The sequence below is a fragment of the Aspergillus ambiguus genome (assembly GCF_047715705.1).
Source record: "Aspergillus ambiguus strain CBS 117.58 unplaced genomic scaffold BDV59scaffold_52, whole genome shotgun sequence".
Lineage (NCBI taxonomy): Eukaryota > Fungi > Ascomycota > Eurotiomycetes > Eurotiales > Aspergillaceae > Aspergillus > Aspergillus ambiguus.
In genome coordinates, this window is record NW_027395565.1 from 20,500 (window position 1) to 41,732 (window position 21,233).

Below are 21,233 nucleotides of genomic sequence, written 5' to 3' on the forward strand. Positions count from 1 at the left end.
GTCACGACCCATGGTTCGTCTGTTGATTCGATAGAACGACTTTCTCCTGATTTATCGGTCATGTTTATTAGTATCGACAACCTTCTCCTCTGCATCCATCCCATCCTTACTGCACGGTCGCTACCCAAACATGCCTGACCGTGTATAATCTCTCGTCTCTCCTATTTTAACTTCCCCTCGCCCCCAACCACATTCGTCTTTCTCGATTTTCACTCTAGGCCTGTCCCCGCCATCTCCAGCTCCCTTCGTGGTCGCATCCACCACCGTCGATCCCTCCACGCCATGGCACCCCTCGACGAGATTCAAGTCGGTGACGTTGTGAATGTCCCCGGGGGCATGTACGGCACCGTCAAGTATCTAGGGGGTGTGTCCGGTAAGCCCGGCAAGTTCGCTGGCATCGAACTGTCCGCCGAGCATGCCAGGAGGGGGAAAAACAACGGCGATGTCGAGGGGAGGAAATACTTTGTGACGTCCGTGCCAGGCTCCGGGATTTTCGTGCCCATGAATAACAACAAATACGTCACCAAGCGATCCACCCCGAACTTCGCATCCTCGACCATCGGCTCCAACCCACCCACCACTCCTTCTGCCTCTCGTCCCGTCAACTTTAGCAAGTCCATCGGCCCTGGTGTCTCTGCCCCTAGAACACCCCGCGTGACTACCCGTCCGTCCCTTCCGCGCGCCGAATCCCCGCGCGGTCCTCCACCATCCAAGCTCAACCTCACCGGCCTACGTACGCCATCGTCTGCCGCCAGGACTGTCTCCAGCGCCAATGGCTACCCCCGCAGTCCCGTCAAAGCCCCATCCCGTGCCTCTGACCGGCCGTCATCCCGCGTCAGTGCTGAAGAGGACATCCCGTCCGCCAGAACCTCGGACTTCCGTCGACCCTCGAGTTCTGGCGAGGTCCAGGAGCTTAGAGGCCAAGTGAAGAACCTTGAGAAGGAGCTCATGGAACGTGACAAGCAGTTGGATGAGCAGGCAAATACGCTTGCGGACTTCCAGCGGACTCTCGAGGAGCTCGAGGGGTCCGACGCGCTGTCGATCCGTGCCCAACTCCGAGAGAAGAACGATCGTATCGCACAGCTGACGGCCGAGTTCGACCTCCACCGTGCCGATTTCCGCAGTACCCTAGACACTCTTGAGATCGCTGCCTCTGAAACCGAACGTGTCTACGAACAGCGCTTGGATGAGTTGATGCAGCAGAATCGCGAGCTACAGGATCGTGGAGAGGACGTCGAGGCCGTTGCCAGACAGCTCAAACAGCTGGAGGAACTCGTTTCGGAGCTGGAAGAAGGCCTTGAAGATGCTCGCCGTGGGGAGGCAGAAGCTCGCGCAGAAGTTGAGTTCCTGCGTGGCGAGGTTGAGAGGACGAAGTTGGAGCTCGACAAGGAACGGGAGAGCGCTGCGGCTCGGTTGCAAGATGCCCACACAGCGCCCGACAGTCAGCAACACACGCGAGATCTGGAGCAAAAGGATGACGAGATCCGCGGGCTCAAGGCTATCATTCATTCCCTCAGTCGCGGCGAACCTAACGTGAATTCGCTGCAGCAAAATGGCCTTGGAGCAGGCTCCCAGTCCGCGCACGATCCCGAGCATGTAGCTCACCTAGAGGAACGTGTTCAGGAATATGAACAGCTCACAGAGCGGAAGACCTATCGTATCGAAGAATTAGAGCGTGAACTCCAGCGCCTGCAGGTGGCTGGCGGAAGTCGGACTCGCAGCTCCACCGTTAACACCTCCTATCACAAACCCACCGACTCTACAGGAAAGACTGGGGCACCGGCAGCCGGAAGCCATTCCCGCCGCTTGTCGGACCGCACCGTCGTTCCTAGCGACTGGTCAGACAGACCCGAGAACGACGAACAGTATCGGGGTTACTCTCCTCAGCACCACCGGAAGACGTCCTCGCAGCATCGTCTGGAGACCATGCATGAATCTGACGGCCGTTCCGATGATGGCGGATCTCTGTGGTGCGAAATCTGTGAAACTGGCGGTCATGATATCCTGAGCTGCACAAACATGTTTGGTGCTGAACAGAAGAAGAAGGGTGCCGGAGCTGATGGGCCCGGACACGACATGGACAAGCCCACGCGTAGACCGTCCGCTGCCGCAGAAACAGCACCTGCAACTCATGAGCATGACACGACACCTCAGAAGACTAGCCGGGACGCTGTCATGGATGGATTGCGAAGTGCCTCGCAGGGTCTAACATCGTCCATGCCTCCTGTGGCCGGCAAATCTAGCGGAGTTCTCGATGCGTCGAAGTGGTGTGCCTTGTGCGAGCGAGATGGTCACGAAAGCATCGACTGCCCGTTTGATGATTGATTGACGGCCAATGCGACGTTGTATGAGGTTGATGGTCTTCACACCTAACCAATGATTCGTCTTGTGGCTTTAGCGCTTGCAGGTTATATGGATAGCAATCCGATAAGTTCTACTAACCTATTTAATTATCCCTTCTTTCTTTCCAATTCCCTTTTGTTTTGGTTGCTTCCGGACTTATCCTCCTTTCGTCTGGAACAGAAGTTTTCAAGTTTCTGCATTATATCTCTGTATTAATAGCTGATTCTTGTGCCATTCTTTTTGGGCCTCTTAATCCTCGAGAGCTCCAGTTCATTCAACTGCCTTATATAAATTACTGCTGCAGCAGTACATCAAAGCCTAATCTCACAGCTTCCCATGAACCCTTCAAACTCCTTGCTCATCATCTCAGTCGTAATCGTCTTACAGATTCCCATAGCTTAGAGATACATCTGACGCACGGCGCGTTGGGGCTTGACAATAATACAGATCACGGAAGGCACAAAGATATCGTTTACCCCGGTGGGAACCGAGGCGGCTGGACCAGCTCGCCGTCCTTGTACTTTGACTCAGCAACGGTGCCACACGCCGGACAAGTCCGCTTGTCCAGATCGGCTGCAAACTCCTCCACAACCTCCTTTACCTGGGTTCCGAGATCAGTACACACGAAGCGCTTTTCCCACACGACCTGTCCACAGGCGCTGTTTCGGCAATACCAGCGCATGGTGTCGACGGCATTTGGCGCACGCGGCTGCTCCATCACCACGCCGACGGTGTCGGCGAACCGCACGGGGCAATGAGGCGTGTTTGCGGGCAGCAAGAACAGCGAGCCCTCGTGTATGGGGACGTCCTGAAATACTGGGGGCGACACGGTTGTGTCAACTGTGCGGAGGAGCATCGACCCGCGGTATTGGTAGAAGAATTCCGGCGTCGAGTTGATGTGGTAGTCCGTGCGGGCGTTAGGTCCGCCCACGATCATCACGGTGTACCCGGCTGTTGCCGGCGAGGATGGGTGGTACACGCAGTAGTTGTTCACTGGCGGTTGCAGGAGGTGCGAATTGGCTTCAAGCCTAGAGGGGGGTCAGTGTTCGGTGGTGTGGTGGTGTGGTCCTTGTGATGCGGGGGAGGGGTAGAGGGTTTATCGAGATTGCAAGGATGCGGTACCATTTTGGGATGTTGAGGGCGGGAGGAAGCATTGTGGCTCCGTGCGATGACTGCCTCTTATCGGTAATGAACGCCCGTCGAGTGAGCTTGAGAAAGCAGAGACGAAAGGTGTTGACGGGGAAGATGAAGATGGCGATGACGGATAATGCGGACGGAGATAAGCCGCGGCTTAAACCCGCAGCCTCGGGACGGAACATCTGAGCCGCCGGCAGATTTTCTCTTTCCGCTCAACATCTTGGTCTCTACTCGCAGCATTCAATCTTCTCATTCAACCGCATCTTCACGGAGGGTCCCAATTTGCACCATGGCGACTTCTCAGCCCCCTCTCCGCTTCACCTCCCACCATAATTTTGTCTACCGTCTCGTCTTCGCCACTTTAACTGGCCGGACGGTGCACATCTCGCAGATCCGCTCGTCGAATTCTACCAACCCCGGTCTTGCACCGCACGAAATCTCCTTTCTCCGTCTACTGGAGGCCGTCACCAATGGATCGCAGATGGAAATCTCCTACACCGGTACTATTGTTGTCTACAAACCCGGTCTGATTACAGGGTGCGCCGCCGGCGTCGGCGGTAGCAGCAGCAGCGTGATCACCCACGAACTCCCAGCCGGGTGCACTCGCGGTGTCAGCTATTTCCTCCTACCTCTATGCCTGCTGGCCCCCTTCTCCAAGGCGCCCATGCGTGTGCTCTTCACTGGCGCCGGCGTCATCACCTCCGCCACCCCAACTGGCGACATGTCCGTCGACAGCGTCCGCACCGCCATCCTCCCACTGTTCAACCAATTCGGCATTTTCAACAACATCGAGCTCCGCATCCTCCGTCGCTCCAACCCGGGTCCCAACGGCCGCGGCGGTGGTGGCGAGGTTCAGCTGGTCTTCGGACATCAGGTGCGCCTGCCCAAGACGCTACATCTCATGAACGCCGGCCGCGTCAAGCGCGTCCGCGGCGTGGCCTACTCCGTCGGCGTTTCGGGCTCTAACAACGCCCGCATGATTGACGCCGCCCGCGGCGTGTTGAACCCCCTTGTCCCCGACACTTATGTGTTCTCCGACGTGGCCTCTGCGCCGCTCGTGCCAGCGCCGGAGCAGAACAATCCTGGCGCGCAGAAGAAGATTGGCCTCGGCTTCGGACTGTCGCTCGTCGCGGAGTCGTCGACCGGGTGTCTATTCTCGGCGGATATGATCTCGCCGCCGTCGGGTGGCGAGGCGCCCGAGGATATCGGAAAGCGGTGCGCGTACCAGCTGCTGGAGACCATTTCAAAGGGCGGATGTGTGGCCCCCGCGGCGGTACCGACGATGCTGGGACTGATGACGATGGGGTCCGAGGATGTTGGTCGTCTCCAGATTGGTCGCGACGTCATCGCGGACGAAAGTGTAATCCAGTTGGCGCGGGATCTGACCAAGTTTGGGGCTCCCGGCTGGGGATTGAGAGATGCAGCGGATGAGAACGACCGTGGCGATGTGGTTGTCAGTGTGGTAGGACGTGGAATCGGCAACGTTGGACGGAAGGTCGCCTGATCAGTCGGTTGGATTGGTTTCGTTCGATATGTTTCGTGCTCTCTGCCGACGACCACACGTCGGTACGGAGTGTTGGTCCTGGCTGGTCGGGTCGTCGCTCCAGCTGTCGTCTGCGTGATCGCTGACTACTGCCAATTGGCCTTGTCTCTCGCCACATCCTATCTTGACGATAGGAGGATTATGTGGGCTTGCGGAGAGATCGCTTCAGGGCGTTGGCATTCTGATATATAGCCCTCGTGGTTCGATGATTCATGATACCCGATTGTTTGGTGCTTAGACTAGTGTTTGCAGATGCCAAGCGCTGGTCTAGTCTGGGATGGAGTTACGGTTTGTATATAGACTTGGCATGGATCGAGACTTTTTCTATTGTTCTCCGATAACTGGACTATCGATGACAGCTCCGTAGTACGTAGCGACCTACATGCATTGCATTTCCCAGTCGGGAGATTAGGGCACAACTACCCAACGACTATGATGCAGTGCATCCGTCTAGGTTCACGCAGATAACAGACGACATAGGACGAATACATGATCGCATGACTGCAATTCATATACACGTTTCTTCAAGAAAAACACACTCGACGTTGGGTTCCCAGGAGCCCGGAGAGGATCCATCGGGCAACAATCAAGCCACTAAACACAGACCGACTTATTCGTGCACCCCCGCAGTGGCTCGGATGAGCTGGCCGGTGGGAATGTCGTGGAGAATCCCTGTGAAGCGGCCATCTCAGTGGAAAACAAAGAATCGAAATATCGACTAGGGGATGGTAGTTGGTGGCTTTCTAGCCGACAGGTGATAACACAGCATCATCATCACCCCAAAAAGGGAATTGAAAAGCTGGCGGCGACTCTTGCTGCTTCATCAAATCCCCTCAGCGCTGCACACGTAGCCCGACTATCCATCGTGACCCATTAGCTTGTGCTCGTGCGAGGTGTGGATGCGCTATATAGGCATGGTTTAACGCAGAGTGTATCTATCCGTCTTTTCGGGATATGACTGCAGTCTGCAGTCTCCCTTCTTTTCTTCCTCATTTTTTCTCTCATATCTCATTCTGCATAGATCCTCTCGGTTAGCTAGTCGCCGATATAGGTACCGTCCATGGAGACGAGTCGGGATTATAGTAGGTGAGTACTCGGTTTCCTTTTTCTTCGCTCACTGTCATCAAACATCCTGAGAACACACCGTGTCAACTCGGAAGACAATACTGCAATCCCTTACCAACTACGACAGTGTTGCCACTGACGCTTCGAATCATGCCTCTCTGGAATACAGCATTGTCCACTCACCGCCATTTACCTTCCTCGTCGGCCCCAGTCATACCAAGCTGACCGTCCAGTCCGGCTTGGCCCGCCATGTCTCCAAGCCGCTGGACCATCTCATGAACAGCGGTCAAACCCGCGAGTCGAAGCATCACATTGCTGTTCTTGAAGACGAAGACGTTGAGACTTTTGTGGCCTTCTGCGAATATGCGTACACCGGCGATTATAGTGTCCCACCCCCGGGTTTGCGCCAGGACGACAAGGAGTCAGTGCCGTCGGTCAATAGTCCATCTTTACGGAGAACTTTCACTGCTGAGGGTCGTCTGTCTCCAACTAACCCTTCATACTTGCCGTCGCCGCCCACATCGGCCGGGCCTTTGGAGAGAGACCGGGGGAGTTCTCCGGCTGTCGGTGAAGTTCAGTACAGCGATGATGTCTTCAAGACTTCTGGAGTAGGAGATGGAGTTAAAGTGGAAGGTACTCGTGATGACTCGGCTGCATCGGTGCAGCGTCCTGCTTGGGAGGATACTCATTCATCCGATAATCGCAGTGACCGTCAGACCGCTGAGGCATGTATCGGGGAGGTGGATCCCCGGTGCCTTCCTGTTGGCATTGACTCGTTCAAAGAAAAGACAGGAAAGAGCGGAAAATCGAAGAAAAAAGGGACAAGCGATGGTCGAGTGGATGATCCCACCGTCGACTTAACGCCCCTATCCACAACTCCAACGGGCAAGCTGGAAGATGGCGGAGGTCTTGCCCCAGTTGAGACCACAATGGAACCGAACGGCTCAGAAAAGATGCTACAATCCAATGAGGCATCGCAAACTGGCAACGCAACGGAAGCGGACGGCACCGATGGTTCTCATGCAAAAGTAGACGGCTGGGAGGAATCCGCAGGGACTACGACTCCGCCTACCGATGAAACTGCGACACCCGATGCGGATAAAACAGATGAATACGAGAGTGATAGTCGTGAGGATGTGGAACATTATCGGGCAGACAGTCGCGGACCCATCATCGACACGTCTTTCGCCAAACAGCACTTCTCCTTCCCCCACGAGACGGGCATCAGCATGTGGGATGAGTTTGTCTCGTTGGACTACATCGACCCCCGTCAATTCTCCAGTACGAGGCCGCCGAGCGTCCTCTCAATGCAGTCGACCCCATCTAGTCTCCCATACCTTGTCTTCCACGCTAAGGTGTACGTTTTTGCAGCGCGCTACTTGATCCCTGCCCTGGCGCAGTTGTGTCTGCGGAAACTCCATCGCGACCTGGTCAATCTAGATTTCCCAGACGGCGATTTCCGGTCAGAGCGCAATGCAGATGATGACGAGATTGCAACCTTGACGTCCACCAAGGCCAAGATGGTTCTCGACCTCCTCCACTACACGTACACCAAAACCACCCGGCTCGAGCCCATCTCGCCCACTTCTGCCACTCAGCTGCGCGACAACGAGCTACGGAAACTGGTCACCCACTATGCTGCCTGCAAGGTGCGGGACCTGGCGGAGCACTGTCCCCCTATGGAAGGGGACTTCTCGTCCTTGCGATACCCGGTCAAGGCCTCTTCTCGAGGCATGCGTGCCTTGCTGGATACCACTCCTGAGTTGGCTTCTGATTTAGTGTATCGGATGATGTGATACAGGCTTCTCGAACAGTGTTTCCTTTTGCTCTTAGTCCTTAATTGGCCTCCCTTGTCGTTGTTTTCTGTCTTTAGTTCCTTGTTTCCGCCTGGCACGTATATCCAGATTGCAGATGGAGAAGCAGTCCTAGAATGTAGCAGCAGGTATTGGAGTATGAAAAGGATCAATAGAACCCGAGTGGGTCTCATATAATGAAAGGATCTGTGCAGAGTTCTGCAGACTCAGTTTTGTTACAACATTCATCTAAATATTGCTACGTGGGCATATCTTGAACGATCATTTGTCGAACGTCGGAGAGCGATCACGAAGCTAAAAGTCTATCCCGTCCTATGTGGCCATGGCCATTGGAACAGAATATTCCTTCTGCAAGCCTTCTCCGCCGGGCTTGACCGGCATGTATGGATGTGCCGTTCTGGCTGTCCTCGAACCAGGATATTTCTTGCATACTACACGCTAACATATGCAGAGACTCGGGTTACTTCCTTGATTCGGTCAGTATACTTGATATCTATTAATTAGCACGTACTTTACTCTCTCTTTGTTGTTACTATTGGGCCTCACCGGCAGTGCCTTCGTGCAAGCCTGATGGACGATCGAGCCATTTTATCCCAAACATGGCACACATTTTTGTTGGACGATTTTGTTCGACATGGTTCCAGATTCTGTCATTAGTTGATCCACTCGGGTTAGGTACAGTAGTGGCACGTTGATCTTGCGTCCATCACATCCGGATAACTCCGTTAAGCCATAGGATCACAATAACCCTAATAACCCGATTTTCGAGGACCCCTAGGGAGAAATACCGGGATAACATCTGCACGTTGGGTTGGGTTTGCATGAGATAATGGAAGACCCCTATAACTTCATCTCAGGATCAAATCATCCCACTCTCTTGCAAATGATCGGCTCTGTTACTAGGCCGCTCACCGCAAAAGGTGGTCATGTTTATGAACCTTCACCTGCGGCAGGGAGAGCATTCACATGCATACTACGATGCGGCCTATACCGCCAGCCAAGACATTGCGTATACGGGTTTAATAACTCCGCATGCATTGAGGCATAGCAGAACCGCTATACATTTGTCAGTATGCAATCTTATCCCTCCACGACTATTGAGGCACGGAGCCTTGGCCAATTCGCAACTTTACCCCCGCCCCCATTCAATTGAGGAATTAGTCTCCAGTACGGGCTATCCGTATCCCACATTCTGGTGTAACAACACTATCGCACGACCATCTTCACGCCCAAGAGGGGAGACGATATCACTTGGTGGAGTTGCGATCTTCTGGGAGTCTTGGCGAGAGGTGTGTTTGGCTTGGCGGGAGAGAAGGAGTATCAATGTCGAGCTGGGACCGACATTAGATGGTATGCTACCTACGGCAATAGTGATGCCTTGGAGTTGTTGATGAATTGCCACCTCGAATAGCTGAGACCTGGTCAGCGGAGCGAACTGGCTGAGCACGGCAACATCATAGCTCCTACACCCCGGTGGATGCCCTTTGGCAGTGTTCTAAAAACAGGGATTAGGCATCTCTTTTATCTCGACAGCCGGGGCGGGTAAACGCTCTAGAGAACAAGTTGGGTGTGCTTGAGGCGCAGCCGCCACCATGGATCCCTATAGATAGATTGTGGATTGCCGATCCAAGCATGCCAACACCGCGGGACGAGCCCACACAAGAGATGCCATTGCGTCGGTGTTTAGATGACAAGATATCCATTGTCATCTGAATTCTTTTTCTTCTAAAATCCAGAATAGGAGAGCTCGATCGATGCATGGATCAATCTGGTGTGGGATTTAGCGCCAATAGTGGCACGTGCCAAGCCTTGCCCTGATTCTCCTTTCTTTCATCTCGTCACAACTCCTCCTTGCAATGGATGCAATGTATCTCTGCTTCTTTGTATCCTTCGTCTCGTCCCTCCGCTCCACTTGACGTGATCCGGGTAAACCTGTGCCATCTCCTCCGCTGGTTCAATCATTTAATCACTCTTACTGTTTGTATCTCCTCCCATGGTCGATATATTCCAAGGGCCAAGCAGTTAGCTGAATACCTAGCCTCCAATCCTACGACCCGAAATTCAAACCATCGTCTCAACCCCTGGCATAACCTCATCCGTGCTGCCGCTTGGCCAAACTTCAACTATCACAGCCTCTCCCGCTAAAGCTTGGCGGCGGAGCTCCCGTCGATGATGCGTTGTCGATCGCTACGATCGCCTTCTTGGCTTGCCATCCATCCACGAAACAGCGTCACCATGGCCGGGCACGTTAGAGCGAAACCCTCATCGGCAAATTGATCACCCTGTCGGGACCGGAGTCTTGCGCAAGTCGCCGGGTCCACGCCCGGAACCCGTTCCCTTGGCGACATCAGCCAGGTTTTTCGTCCTCCCACCCCTGCCCCTGTTCCTCTTCACGGGCTTGGTCTTTGATAAGATTCGGCCCGAAAGGGGTAACGAGGCGGAATGGAACCGCCGGTGATCGTCCGTGGCCGTTGTTGATTCGGCTTTGGTTCCGTGGAACAATTCTTGTTCTCAATTTTTGGGTAAAGATCTATTTAAAATGCCTTTCTATTCCAAATGGAGACCAGTAAGCTCCTTCTTGTTCTTATCAATTTCTTATCAATAGGCGCCTAGGTCTTACATCGTGAGAGCCTCTTCGTTCTCTCGCGGGATCCGTCAACATGCAGTGGGTGCTAATATCGCTGCAGCATTGCGCATCCCGAGGGAGGCATACATGCTTGTTGACGTTGCTTTCTGCATTCTGACCCACTGGCCCAGACTCACTTATCATAAATTCACACTGCGTGGGCATCCTTGGCAGAACTCAGTCTGACTTGATGATCGTGAACTAAGTTAGTCTCTGACCTCGTCGCGGCCGCAGATCCTCCCATCCACCCCCATGGTGCCAGTCAGCGCAATAATGCAGGTCGGCACAACCCCTGATGTGCATCTGGCTAGGCCGTTTCCTAAACCTTCCGACCCCTGGTGGACTCTGGAGCCCGACTCTGGTACAATGAACGTCAGGCATAGCCAGGACATCGTCCTTCCTGAGCCAACCATAGTCCAGAAGCCCTTACAAGCTGGGACTTATCTTCGACAAGCCCTTGGCGGTGGTTACTTTTGCTTCGTTCGTTCTCAACTATCGGTTCTTAGATGGATACCGACGATGGACCGTGAGGCCTACGAGCCCAGCCATGTACTGTAGCCTAGCTATAATTATACGCCAGAGATCTTGACTGGGCCCTCCTTCTCTTCTTCTTCCATTCACATTCTCCCATTAACCATTGTGCCAGCGTTCATTCCAGTCATTCTTTTCTATAAAAAAAATATTTTTTAATCTGTTGCATTAGGTTGCATATTCGCATATTGTCTTTTTAGGCCTCAAGCGCCGTTTCCTGCAGATATTTTCCGTGCCCTCGTTTCAGAAGTTTCTTTCCTTTTGTTATAGCCTACAGACTGAGCCTTGGGATCTATTTCTCTTGGGATATAAGGCGTGCATAGCATCTCCAACAACAGGTCAGGCCCAGACAACCGTCTCTATACAACGGTACCGTCTTTCATTACTCCTATTCATACTTCTTACTTCATTCTTCATTTTCATCCCATCATATACAACATACCACCATGTTCGAGAACAACCAAATCCCTCCAGGGTCCTCCCGCTCGGACTGTGCCATGCTGGGCGAGCAATTCGAGAAAAAGCCTGCTCCCATTAGCATCCGAGAACGCCTTCGCCATTTCACCTGGGCCTGGTATACCTTGACTATGAGTGCTGGTGGTCTGGCCTTACTCCTTGGGAGCCAGCCAAACACATTCAAAGGTCTGAAAGAGATCGGTTTAGCCGTGTACCTGCTGAACCTGCTCTTCTTTGCATTGGTGTGTTCCACAATGGCTGGTCGTTTCATTATCCACGGAGGCTTAGTCGAGTCTCTCTGCCATGAACGCGAGGGCATCTTCTTCCCAACATTCTGGCTCTCTATCGCCACCATCATCACCGGTCTCTACCGCTACTTCGGTACTGACGCCGAACGCTCCTTTGTCATCGCGCTCGAGGTCCTCTTCTGGATCTACTGCGCCTGCACCCTCCTCGTCGCCGTCATCCAATACTCGTGGCTCTTCTCCGGTCCGAAATACCGTCTCCAAACCGCCATGCCTGGTTGGATCCTCCCTGCCTTTCCCATCATGCTGTCCGGGACCATCGCCTCCGTCATTGCGGAACAACAGCCCCCGCGCGCCGCCCTCCCGATCATTGTCGCCGGCACCACCTTCCAGGGCCTGGGATTCTCCATCAGCGTGATAATGTATGCCCACTTCGTCGGTCGTCTGATGGAGTCCGGGCTCCCCTGCCGCGAGCACCGTCCTGGGATGTTCATCGCTGTTGGACCCCCGGCCTTCACGGCACTGGCTCTAGTGGGAATGGCCCAGGGCTTACCGCGCGACTTCCAGCTCATCGGTGATGAATTCGCTTTCGAAGACGCCCGCATCCTGCAACTGCTTGCCATCGCAGTGGGGGTGTTCCTCTGGGCTCTGAGCTTGTGGTTCTTCTGCATTGCTGCCATTGCCGTGATCCGGTCCCCGCCCACGTCCTTCCACCTGAGCTGGTGGGCAATGGTTTTCCCCAACACGGGTTTTACCCTAGCTACGATCAACCTGGGTACTGCCGTTAAGAGCGCGGGTGTCCAAGGCGTGGGGTCCGCCATGTCTGTCGGCATCGTGTGTATGTTCCTATTTGTATTTGTGAGCCATGTACGGGCTGTTATTAGGAAAGATATCATGTATCCTGGGAAGGACGAAGATGTCCTGGACTGAGTCTTTCGCTTGCTAAAGAAGGGCTTTGGTTGCGTTTACTTTGCTTCTACGTTCGCTATAGCTGAACCTCTTGTCTTTTTTTCTTGTTTCGTTTATCATATTGGCGTGGCGTTCGGGCATCATAAACGCAGGCATTTGGATATACGGTCATTGGGATACTTGTTACCTGTGTTGATTCAGGGTTCTTTCATTGGTTCGTACATGGCATATAGATAGACCTGGTAATACAGAGGTATCTACCTAAATAGTGTTGCTTTCGTATGAGAACGACAGGGAATGATAATTCGATCGTAAGTTGGTAGCAATATTGTAGAGCTCCTCCGCATGGCTGGGCACGCCATGCTACCTGGATATTACACGAGTTAAGAGAAGTGCGAGAAGTTGGAGAGAGAAGACCTGAGTAAATGTTGAGAACGAGCGGAGGAGCGTTCTCCACGGTGGGGCAACAGAAAGTATGAGCGGACACCGACGAATATGGCGTTGATGAGCTGGTGAAGCTGTATGGATCCATTTGTTTGTAAACGACTTAACTATCTAACATATTTAACTGCGGTCCTTGTTTCACTGACATCCGTCTACATGAAAAGCATGTCTATAGCCCCATCACTGTGAATGGATGTATGCAAGAACCAGTATCGCAAAAAATGCGAATGCATCACTTCAAGATGTCAACAGAGGAGATGGTTCAGGCGCAAATGATATATATATACACACAAAAGGGCATAATCCCCTATCTATAACATGGTATCTCAATGGACCAACCGAATCTCCGTATGACCTGGTTCCCATTCCCTCAAACCCTCGCCAACACTATACCAAAACCGCAGACGCACACACTCCTGCCGGGCCGTCTCAATATCGCCGCGATCGAATGCCTCTCCAAGCGTCTTAACGCAATCTGCAACCCGCCCATCGTTCTCCTTCTTTAGCTGGGCAATCGTACTCTCAGCAGCCGGGTCCGCACCGACCTCCTCGATCGTCTCCTGCACCTCCATAACTTCCATCAGAGTTTCCGGGTCAAGTGCATGCTTCGATGCACCATCCTCAGCTGTAACATCGATATCGTGCATCTCACGGAGCAGATATTGGGCCCGCAGCAACGGATCGTACAATGTGCGATACGCCTCATTGATACGAGCAGACAGCGCCTCGGCGCGCTGCTTCGCCGCACCGGAGGGATACTTGTCCGGGTGAGTAAGTCCCTGTAGCTGGAGAAACTCGCGACGGAGGTCGCCGACGGAAATCTCGAACGGGGAGCCTGGAGGAGGTCCTCCCGGGAGAGTCTTCGGGAAGATAGTGTAGTAGTTCGTGATATCTGGAGCACCCGCTACGGGGCTGCTAATGCCATCAACTTCCTCTTTTGGGGAAGACGAGGTAGACGCGAATCGTGTCTGCTGTGTTGGGGCATGATATGTCGCTAGGGAGCGCGCAGGTGTGGCATTAGAGAATCGGCACAGAATGCATGCATTTCGATTTTTTGCTGAGAACGAGCGTCGGGCTGCAACTGGTGACCGGGACGATGCAGCCACAGAAAGTCGCCGCAAAAGACTTTGTGGACGGATTGATGATGCCATCTTGCCACGATCTGTATTAATGTTTGGGGTTGAGGAAATGAAGGCGTTCTTAGCCTTCCTTTATCGGAGTGATAAAAATCGGCTTAAGTAAGCCGGAGTTCTCAGTCAGCATTTCGGGAAATTACGTCATTGCCCGAGGTCCCGTTTCCATCTTGAGCATCCGATGAAGTCCATAGATGGATGACCTGCATGACTTCTAACCACCGCAGACGGTAAGGCCAGAAAGGTGATAAAACAACAAGAAATTAATATTAATATGGCCTTAGCCTAATAGTGTTTGACACCGGACGGTAGAACGTGTCTTATCGGTATGTTAGCAGAATATTTCCGTCATTCGACCATCTTGTCGTCTGCCGGATTAACTTGAGCCTGGCAAAGTTCAAGTTCCCTAGGATTATATTCTCTAAGATCCTTGGCCTGCAGAACCTAGTCTGAAAGTTACAGAGGTTTATCATAATTGGTCCGTTAGTTCTTTCGCAGTCATATCTCATCCGTGATTCTCGGTTACGCAGATATACTTCATATCTACGTCTCTGGCTGAAGAATAGATGATTAACTGGGATTCCAGCGGACGACGTGTTATTTGCTCTGTGACGATCTATACTTCAGGTTCAGTGCTCACTCGAGTCTCACTCGAGGCTCATTCGATTCCCCAAAGCTTCACTGTACGGTCATGCCCACAACTAGCGATCCACTTCGCATCGTCACTGATGTCTGTACTCAGGACATTCCCTGCATGGCCGCTTAGAGACTTCACTAGTGACCAGTCGTCTGCGCTGAAGATATTCACGTTCTTATCAAACCCACTGGAAACAAAGAAGGTGCCTGATTTCCGTGGCTGAACCGGTGCATCATTCGATGCGGAGGTGGCGCCGTCCACCTCCATGCCACCGTTCTGGTCCGTCGAAGGTAGATGGGAGGCAGAAGACTCGGTCCCCTTATACCATCGTAGGTCGGACACAACACTCTTGTGCGCGCCAATTCCTCCGATATTTCGGACCTGGCGTAGGTCCCAGCATTTTACCCACCCATCTCCGGAACCAGATAGAACACGGTAACCATCCACCCCCCAGTCCAGACCAAAGATTTCCCGGATATGCCCTTCCAAGATCATGACGGTGCGACCTGTTCGGAGATCCCATATCCGTCCAATACTATCGAGTCCGCCGCTGGCCATCAGAGAGCCATCGTTGTTGAATGCCACAGTATAAACTTCCCGCGAGTGTCCTTCCTGAAGAAGTAACTCAACCGATGTTTCAACATCCCATAACCGCCATGTGGTATCATATGATGCAGACGCGACATATCGTCCAGAGGGATGGAACTCCGTGCGGCATACACGACCACTGTGACCAGATAATGTGGCGAGGGGTTCTTTCTTGTCCAGCGACCATAAACACACATTCCCCTCACCACCTCCCGAGACGAGGTTAACGGTTGACTCGGAGACATTGGATGTGGGAAGCGTAGCTCCCGGGAACCACGCAAGACCGCCGACGCGATCCGTGTGCGCATTTAGAGACGACTTCTCGTCAAGATTTGGCACTGACAATAGACGGATTCCGCCGCCCCAATTGCCCGTCGCAATGGTTTGACCATCAGGGGCGAATCGACAGATGCTGACCGGACGGTCACCGGCAATTTGGGACCCATACAGATCGAATCCATGGAGCTTTTCCTTGATGGCTTTTCGGTGTTTGATATGCGTGCGTAGCGGGATTGTCGACTCTTGTCGCAGCCGCTCCACACGTGCCTTTGCGCGGGGTAGTGAAAACCGGGCGATTGCCTTCCGTGCCTCCAGAAGATCCGGGATGCCTTCTGTATAGAATTCCTCCTGTTGCTCGGCGCCTTCATCTTCTTCCGCTTCTGCGGTGGCTTCGCGCATGTCCACATCGCCCTCAGCGGCGCCCTGTTGTTCTGCAAGATCGGTCAAGAGCTCTCGCAATCGGTCTCGTCGGTCTGCCGGTCCTTCCCCAAATAGTGTGATCGGTTCGCCAAGTTCTCGCAGGCGTGCGCGCACCCGGGTATCATCTGTTGGTACAGCCATGGCAGCGGCTCGTCGCTTCCGTTCAAACTGGGAGAGAAGAGCAGAAGCTCTCTCCGACGGGATGCCCGCCGACGCTGATGGGAGTTCATAGTCATGGTCGACAGCTGGGCAAACACACCATCAGTTGACGTACTTTTCTACCTGATAAATCGTACTGGGGGTTGATTACTTACGGATATCGGCGAGGTCAATGCCCATCTCGGTGTCCTAGTTAGAAGGTTTGGGTGAGAACAGTCGAACCAGAAATCGAAGGGTCATCAGTTCTTACCTCTGCCTCCTCCACATACGCCTGCCTAGAAGGGTGCATCATCGTGCGCGAACAGTCTTGCGGGATCCAGGTGATGAAACCAATCTGACGGACTCTCTGCGGCGGAATGACGAAGATCTCCGAAGGAAAAGTAATAGTGACGGCGGTCAAGGGAAATACTGCCGTCATCACCAGGCGGTAAACCTTAAATCGCTCGACCATATAATCCCACTTCCCTCCCTCCTCCATCCTTCTTTCCTCAACAACCCACTCCTGCTTCGCTCGCTTTCTCGAAAATGTCCTCCGTCGCCCCTTCCGGGGGCCTGCAAATTTTCCGGCACGCGCTTTGCCGGTCAAATTCGATTCCGTCACTCACTCACTCTATCTCAGGGAAGCGACGCTTCCCACGTCGTTCTTTTAACTTCTCGACCACCTCTACTACATCCTCCGCCTTTCGCTGCCGCCTTGCAGCATCAGTGTCATCCAAAAATGATGACTTATTCTATCCGATCACCAACACGTACGATTTCACGTCTTACGTGAGTGATGCGATAGGCGTGACCCTCGACTCTACCGACCCCGACCTCAACCGCAAACGAAGACCGAACAGTGGCGAAGACGCCTTCTTCGTGAGCCGCATCGGACCCCCACACAGCAGTGAAGCTGTTGCGTTCGCCATCGCAGATGGAGTGGGCAGCTGGGCCCACTCGGACATCGACCCAGCGGATTTCTCGCACAGCTTGTGCAGCTACATGGCGCAGTGCGCAGTATCCTGGGCCGGTCCCGCAGAGCACCTCCGAGCCAAGCACCTCATGCAAGTCGGATATGACCGACTGCTCGCAGACCCATTTGTCACAGCCGGCGGCAGCACGGCATCAGTGGGCATCGTGCAAGAAGACGGCCGCGTGGACCTCGCAAGTCTGGGCGATTCCGGATGCATCCTCCTCCGCCGCGGCGCCGTGCACTACTACACCATCCCCCAACATCACGCTTTCAACACCCCCTACCAACTCAGCATCATCCCGAGGGAACTGCGAAGGAAGACGGAGACCTTCGGCCGCCGCATGATCCACGACAAGCCCCGCCATGCCGGAATCACCAACCTGCAGCTCGAGCACGGCGACGTCCTCATCATGGCCAGTGACGGCGTCTTCGACAACCTCAGCAACCAGGATATCCTCAAAATCATCAACCACCGCATGGTCGCCTTCGGAGGCTGGACCACCACCATCGATCTGGGCATCAAGCCCACCAAGAATCTGGCCAGGCTGACGGCCCAGGGCGGTCTGTCGCCTTTCCACGGCCAGCAGAGACGCGAGAGCTCCAACAACCCCTTAACTCCCAACCCCTTGGCCGGTCCCAATCAAATCACCACCCTGCAGTCCTTCATCGCCGCGACCATCGTTGGCGAAGCCAAACATGCGAGCAAGGACGCTCGCCGGGACGGACCCTTCGCAAAGCAAGCGCAGCGCTACTTCCCAGAGGATCCATTCCGTGGCGGCAAGATCGACGATATTTCTGCGGTGGTTCTCATCGCCGTAAAAGAAGGGTATGGCGATTTCTCGTGAGACTGGTTCCTTCGTGACACCTTCCACTGTTCACTATTACTATTACTTCTTTGTTTGGAGCGATTTTCCTTTTCTCAGGCATGTTCTTTGTTTTCGGCGCACTCGGATGCATGACACTACAGGATAGATGAACCATAGAGCTCTGCATTATGTACCTAGATACCATAGAATAGATAGACAGATAGACCTCATTACTATCACTAATGAACCACTCATGACTACGTTGAAATACTTGTTCCTCGCACAAATCTCAAAACCACAATGCATTGATAAATGACTTTAACTGTACTGGATCCAGCTCTCGCAGAACCAACAGCCGCGGAAATTGGTAAAATAACATTCTCAATAAATTTGAACAGACCTCAATAGGAAAACACACACACACAGTCCAACGAACTAAAGACAATCGAGACATGAAGAGGACCCTTTCTCCAGAGTCTGTCAATCCAAGGCTAATAATCCAGTACATTGGCTATCCAGATTTCCTAGCCAGCAATAAACCGATGTAGTCAAGCTACTTTTTTTTCTGTAACAGAGACCTTGGCTTCATGAGCTAGAACCCCAGAACGGATGAGAGATTAAGAAACAGAGCTGAATGGATTCGTTGATAAGGGTACCAAGGGTAAAGAAAGGGGAGAAGAGGTTCTCAACGACCGCATGTCAAAGGAACAGACGGAGTAATAGCAAGAAGATCTCACAATCAACAGATCACAATGTCTTGTCCATTGGCACTTAAGCTGTCGCTTCCGCTGGCTTCTCTTCCGCTGGCTTCTCCTCAGAAGTCTTCTCGGCCGGTTTCTCTTCTGCGGCAGGTTCTTCGGTTTTGGGGGCGGTCTTCTCCGCATCCTCCTTCGCAGGTTCAGCAGCATCAGCGTCAGTCATCTTCTCATCCTGTGATTCGGCGGGCGCGGCCGCTTTAGGTTCCTCCTCTTTCTCGCCTTCGGTCTCAGCCGGGGCGGGAGTATCAACACTCTCCTCCTTCTGCACGCCGTTGGCCTTCGGCTTGTCCTCGGCGGTGGTGTCTGCATCGAGGAGGGTCTTCCACTTGGAAAGGAGGTTGATGGCACGCTGTCGGAACTGGAATTCCTCATCGCGAGGGATGGAGCTCAGCTTGACGATCATCTTAAGCACCTTGTTGATCTTGGTCTGGCGGATGATAGAAACCTCGAGTTCGCTGTACTTTTCTAACTTGGAGAAGTAGGTGGACATCGTGGTCATCTCTTCTTCATTCGGAGGCTTGTCGCGGGAAATGAACCCCTTCTGGAGCTTGTGGCGGACGAAAAGGACTGCATAATTCGATCAGCAACTCGAAGTCCAGTATTCAAGTTAGCCCATCACTTACTCTCTCTCTGCTTCTTTTCCTTGGCTTCCTCCTGGCTGACCTCCTTGGCCGGCTCCTTGGGCTCAGCCGGGGTGCCCTCTTCGCCTTCGTCACTAGTAACATCCTTGCCGGACTTCTTGGAGGCGGACTGCTTGCTCTTGCTCGAGGCAGGAGCTTTCTTCTCGCTAGCAGGAGTCTTGGGAGTGGTGAGTTTCAGCTTAGTTCCAGTCTTAGGAGTCTTCGCGGGCTGCAATGGGATGCAGGTTAGCACCATATCCGTAACCAATCAACATCCCAGCAACCGGGAGCTCACCTTCTCGTCACCCTCAGCTTCTGCGTCCTTCTTCCGCTTCTTAGAGCTCTTGGACTTCTTAGCCGTATCGGCATCCTCCATGTCCACATCTTCGTCGTCGGCGACATCCATGCTCTTTCTCTTGTTCTTCTTCGCATCCTTCTCAGCCTTGGCAGCTGCCTTTGCGGCCGCCTGAGCTTCCCGTTCTTCTTCCTCCTGCTCCAGCGCACGCTGATGGTCTGCGAGCAGCTCCTTGAAATGCTGCAGGTCGTGGCCTTCGGCGGCGACGGCGTAAGCAGACAAGAGCAGTTTGCCCTTGTTCTTCTGCGAAACGTCCTTGCAAGCAGCGGCGTCAATAGGGGTCAGGTCGGTGTTAGGAATCCAAGCGCTGTCCAAGTTAGCAATGTGAGTGGTGGCGGAGAAAGATCAACCGACGAACGACTCACAATTCATTGGTCTGGAAGAACATCACGGGGAAAGTGCGCTCATGGGCACGCTTCCCATCATCCGCGTAGTCCTCGCGGTAGGTTCCATCCGGACGAGCGGCCGAGACAGGACGGGTAGTCAGGAGAGACTGAGGCAGGATCTCCTCATCGCAGATAATCGACGGCCATGGAGGGAAACTGCGGAGGCGCGCGAGGTAGTACTCGCCGGGTTTCGCGTGCAGATGCGTGATGCGACTCTGAGACTTCTTACGGCTCAGCTTGGACCGAGAATCGCCGCCGGTCGACTTGCGCTTGGAGCTGCTGGACTTCTTCGCCGACGCGGGGGTCCCGTTGGCCTCCGGCTCTGGTGCAGCTCCTGCTTCCGCAGGGGCGACGGCCGCAGCCTCGGGCTCCTTCGCGTCTGTGGACTCTGTGGGCGCGTCGGGTTTTCCGGTCGCAGCGCCGGCGTCTTCCTTCTTCTCTTCGGTGCTGGTCACGTTGTCTGGATCAAACACGTCACACGAGTTAGCGCGCGCCTTCGGGACGAAACACGACACTCCCGGCCGGGAGAGTTGCGGAAGGGATATGCTCATATCCGCAGCACTTACCTGACGGCTTCTCCTCGGAGCCATTGGCATCCTCCTTTCCCTTGGGGGGCTCCGGGCCTGACTCCTCAGCAGCAGGCTTGGGTTCAGCAGGAGTAACAGAAGGCTCGGCGGGCGCCGAGGCAGCAGGGGTGTCAGCCATGTTATGATACACAGCGAGACTCAATCAGAACAAGACGAGCGAAGCGTCCAGAGGAAGATGGTGGAGCCTAGAGAAGCGTCCGGTCAATGTAGGGGTTGGATGGATGGGAGGAGCGGAGGATGGTGTTGGTGTTGGGAGTGGGAGAAGAAGAGGTGGTGGAGAAGAAGGTCGCGACGGAAGGCGGGAAGTCGGTCGAACAACGCGTGCATTCACTTTTTGGGGGGGAACGCCAACCCGCAAATGACGCAACGGCCAACGGTCCTGGTCCTCTCCACCCGGATGGGAGATTCTGTCGCAACTCACGTAGTTTGTTGGCTTCCTC

The 21,233-nt window shown here is 53.8% G+C and overlaps 10 protein-coding genes across 10 annotated transcripts; 6 read left to right on the top strand and 4 right to left on the bottom strand.

Moving 5' to 3' along the window:
* Positions 1-28: 28 nt before the first annotated feature.
* On the top strand, positions 29-2,920 carry BDV59DRAFT_135993 (CAP-Gly domain containing linker protein BIK1). Its single transcript, XM_073687060.1, has one exon. The coding sequence runs from the start codon at positions 283-285 to the stop codon at positions 2,323-2,325; it is 2,043 nt and encodes a 680-aa protein (XP_073543409.1). The 5' UTR covers positions 29-282; the 3' UTR covers positions 2,326-2,920.
* Positions 2,816-3,497, bottom strand: BDV59DRAFT_196267 (3-hydroxyanthranilate 3,4-dioxygenase; the record flags this gene model as incomplete). The annotated part of the gene is made up of 2 exons (XM_073692690.1): positions 2,816-3,371; positions 3,466-3,497. 2 exons carry the CDS (start codon positions 3,495-3,497, stop codon positions 2,816-2,818), a joined length of 588 nt encoding a protein of 195 aa, XP_073543410.1.
* A 102-nt stretch (positions 3,498-3,599) lies between these two features.
* On the top strand, positions 3,600-5,342 carry BDV59DRAFT_188091 (RNA 3'-terminal phosphate cyclase-like protein). The gene has a single exon (XM_073691345.1). The coding sequence runs from the start codon at positions 3,611-3,613 to the stop codon at positions 4,982-4,984; it is 1,374 nt and encodes a 457-aa protein (XP_073543411.1). The 5' UTR covers positions 3,600-3,610; the 3' UTR covers positions 4,985-5,342.
* A 342-nt stretch (positions 5,343-5,684) lies between these two features.
* BDV59DRAFT_188092 (uncharacterized protein) lies at positions 5,685-8,093 on the top strand. Its single transcript, XM_073691346.1, has 2 exons — positions 5,685-6,109; positions 6,258-8,093. Exons 1-2 carry the CDS (start codon positions 6,084-6,086, stop codon positions 7,882-7,884), a joined length of 1,653 nt encoding a protein of 550 aa, XP_073543412.1. The 5' UTR covers positions 5,685-6,083; the 3' UTR covers positions 7,885-8,093.
* A 222-nt stretch (positions 8,094-8,315) lies between these two features.
* Positions 8,316-9,384, top strand: BDV59DRAFT_188095 (uncharacterized protein). The gene has a single exon (XM_073691347.1). The coding sequence runs from the start codon at positions 8,829-8,831 to the stop codon at positions 9,291-9,293; it is 465 nt and encodes a 154-aa protein (XP_073543413.1). The 5' UTR covers positions 8,316-8,828; the 3' UTR covers positions 9,294-9,384.
* Positions 9,385-11,296: 1,912 nt separating this feature from the next.
* On the top strand, positions 11,297-12,964 carry BDV59DRAFT_136010 (tellurite-resistance/dicarboxylate transporter family protein). The gene has a single exon (XM_073687061.1). It carries the CDS (start codon positions 11,506-11,508, stop codon positions 12,688-12,690), a length of 1,185 nt encoding a protein of 394 aa, XP_073543414.1. The 5' UTR covers positions 11,297-11,505; the 3' UTR covers positions 12,691-12,964.
* A 226-nt stretch (positions 12,965-13,190) lies between these two features.
* On the bottom strand, positions 13,191-14,298 carry BDV59DRAFT_188098 (J-type chaperone JAC1). Its single transcript, XM_073691348.1, has one exon. It carries the CDS (start codon positions 14,262-14,264, stop codon positions 13,440-13,442), a length of 825 nt encoding a protein of 274 aa, XP_073543415.1. The 5' UTR covers positions 14,265-14,298; the 3' UTR covers positions 13,191-13,439.
* A 516-nt stretch (positions 14,299-14,814) lies between these two features.
* BDV59DRAFT_188102 (putative pre-mRNA splicing factor) lies at positions 14,815-16,694 on the bottom strand. The gene is made up of 3 exons (XM_073691349.1): positions 16,580-16,694; positions 16,485-16,518; positions 14,815-16,415 (listed from the first exon to the last, which is right to left on the bottom strand). The coding sequence occupies exons 1-3, from the start codon at positions 16,619-16,621 to the stop codon at positions 14,905-14,907; spliced, it is 1,587 nt and encodes a 528-aa protein (XP_073543416.1). The 5' UTR covers positions 16,622-16,694; the 3' UTR covers positions 14,815-14,904.
* Positions 16,680-18,354, top strand: ppmA (type 2C protein phosphatase PTC7). The gene has a single exon (XM_073691350.1). The coding sequence runs from the start codon at positions 16,855-16,857 to the stop codon at positions 18,124-18,126; it is 1,272 nt and encodes a 423-aa protein (XP_073543417.1). The 5' UTR covers positions 16,680-16,854; the 3' UTR covers positions 18,127-18,354.
* A 504-nt stretch (positions 18,355-18,858) lies between these two features.
* Positions 18,859-20,911, bottom strand: BDV59DRAFT_196274 (PWWP domain protein; the record flags this gene model as incomplete). Its single annotated transcript, XM_073692692.1, has 5 exons — positions 18,859-19,412; positions 19,469-19,694; positions 19,761-20,127; positions 20,186-20,666; positions 20,773-20,911. The coding sequence occupies 5 exons, from the start codon at positions 20,909-20,911 to the stop codon at positions 18,859-18,861; spliced, it is 1,767 nt and encodes a 588-aa protein (XP_073543418.1).
* Positions 20,912-21,233: the final 322 nt, after the last annotated feature.

Coding starts and splice junctions, on each gene's coding strand:
- BDV59DRAFT_135993 (XM_073687060.1), top strand. CDS start 283: ATGGCACCCCTCGACGAGATTCAAGTCGGTGACGTTGTGAATGTCCCC.
- BDV59DRAFT_188091 (XM_073691345.1), top strand. CDS start 3,611: ATGCGGACGGAGATAAGCCGCGGCTTAAACCCGCAGCCTCGGGACGGA.
- BDV59DRAFT_188092 (XM_073691346.1), top strand. CDS start 6,084: ATGGAGACGAGTCGGGATTATAGTAG. Junction 6,110..6,257: donor ACGAGTCGGGATTATAGTAG/GTGAGTACTCGG, acceptor TCTGGAATACAG/CATTGTCCACTCACCGCCAT.
- BDV59DRAFT_188095 (XM_073691347.1), top strand. CDS start 8,829: ATGTTTATGAACCTTCACCTGCGGCAGGGAGAGCATTCACATGCATAC.
- BDV59DRAFT_136010 (XM_073687061.1), top strand. CDS start 11,506: ATGTTCGAGAACAACCAAATCCCTCCAGGGTCCTCCCGCTCGGACTGT.
- BDV59DRAFT_188098 (XM_073691348.1), bottom strand. CDS start 14,264: ATGGCATCATCAATCCGTCCACAAAGTCTTTTGCGGCGACTTTCTGTG.
- BDV59DRAFT_188102 (XM_073691349.1), bottom strand. CDS start 16,621: ATGATGCACCCTTCTAGGCAGGCGTATGTGGAGGAGGCAGAG. Junction 16,519..16,579: donor CGTATGTGGAGGAGGCAGAG/GTAAGAACTGAT, acceptor CCTTCTAACTAG/GACACCGAGATGGGCATTGA. Junction 16,416..16,484: donor CATTGACCTCGCCGATATCC/GTAAGTAATCAA, acceptor GTGTTTGCCCAG/CTGTCGACCATGACTATGAA.
- ppmA (XM_073691350.1), top strand. CDS start 16,855: ATGTCCTCCGTCGCCCCTTCCGGGGGCCTGCAAATTTTCCGGCACGCG.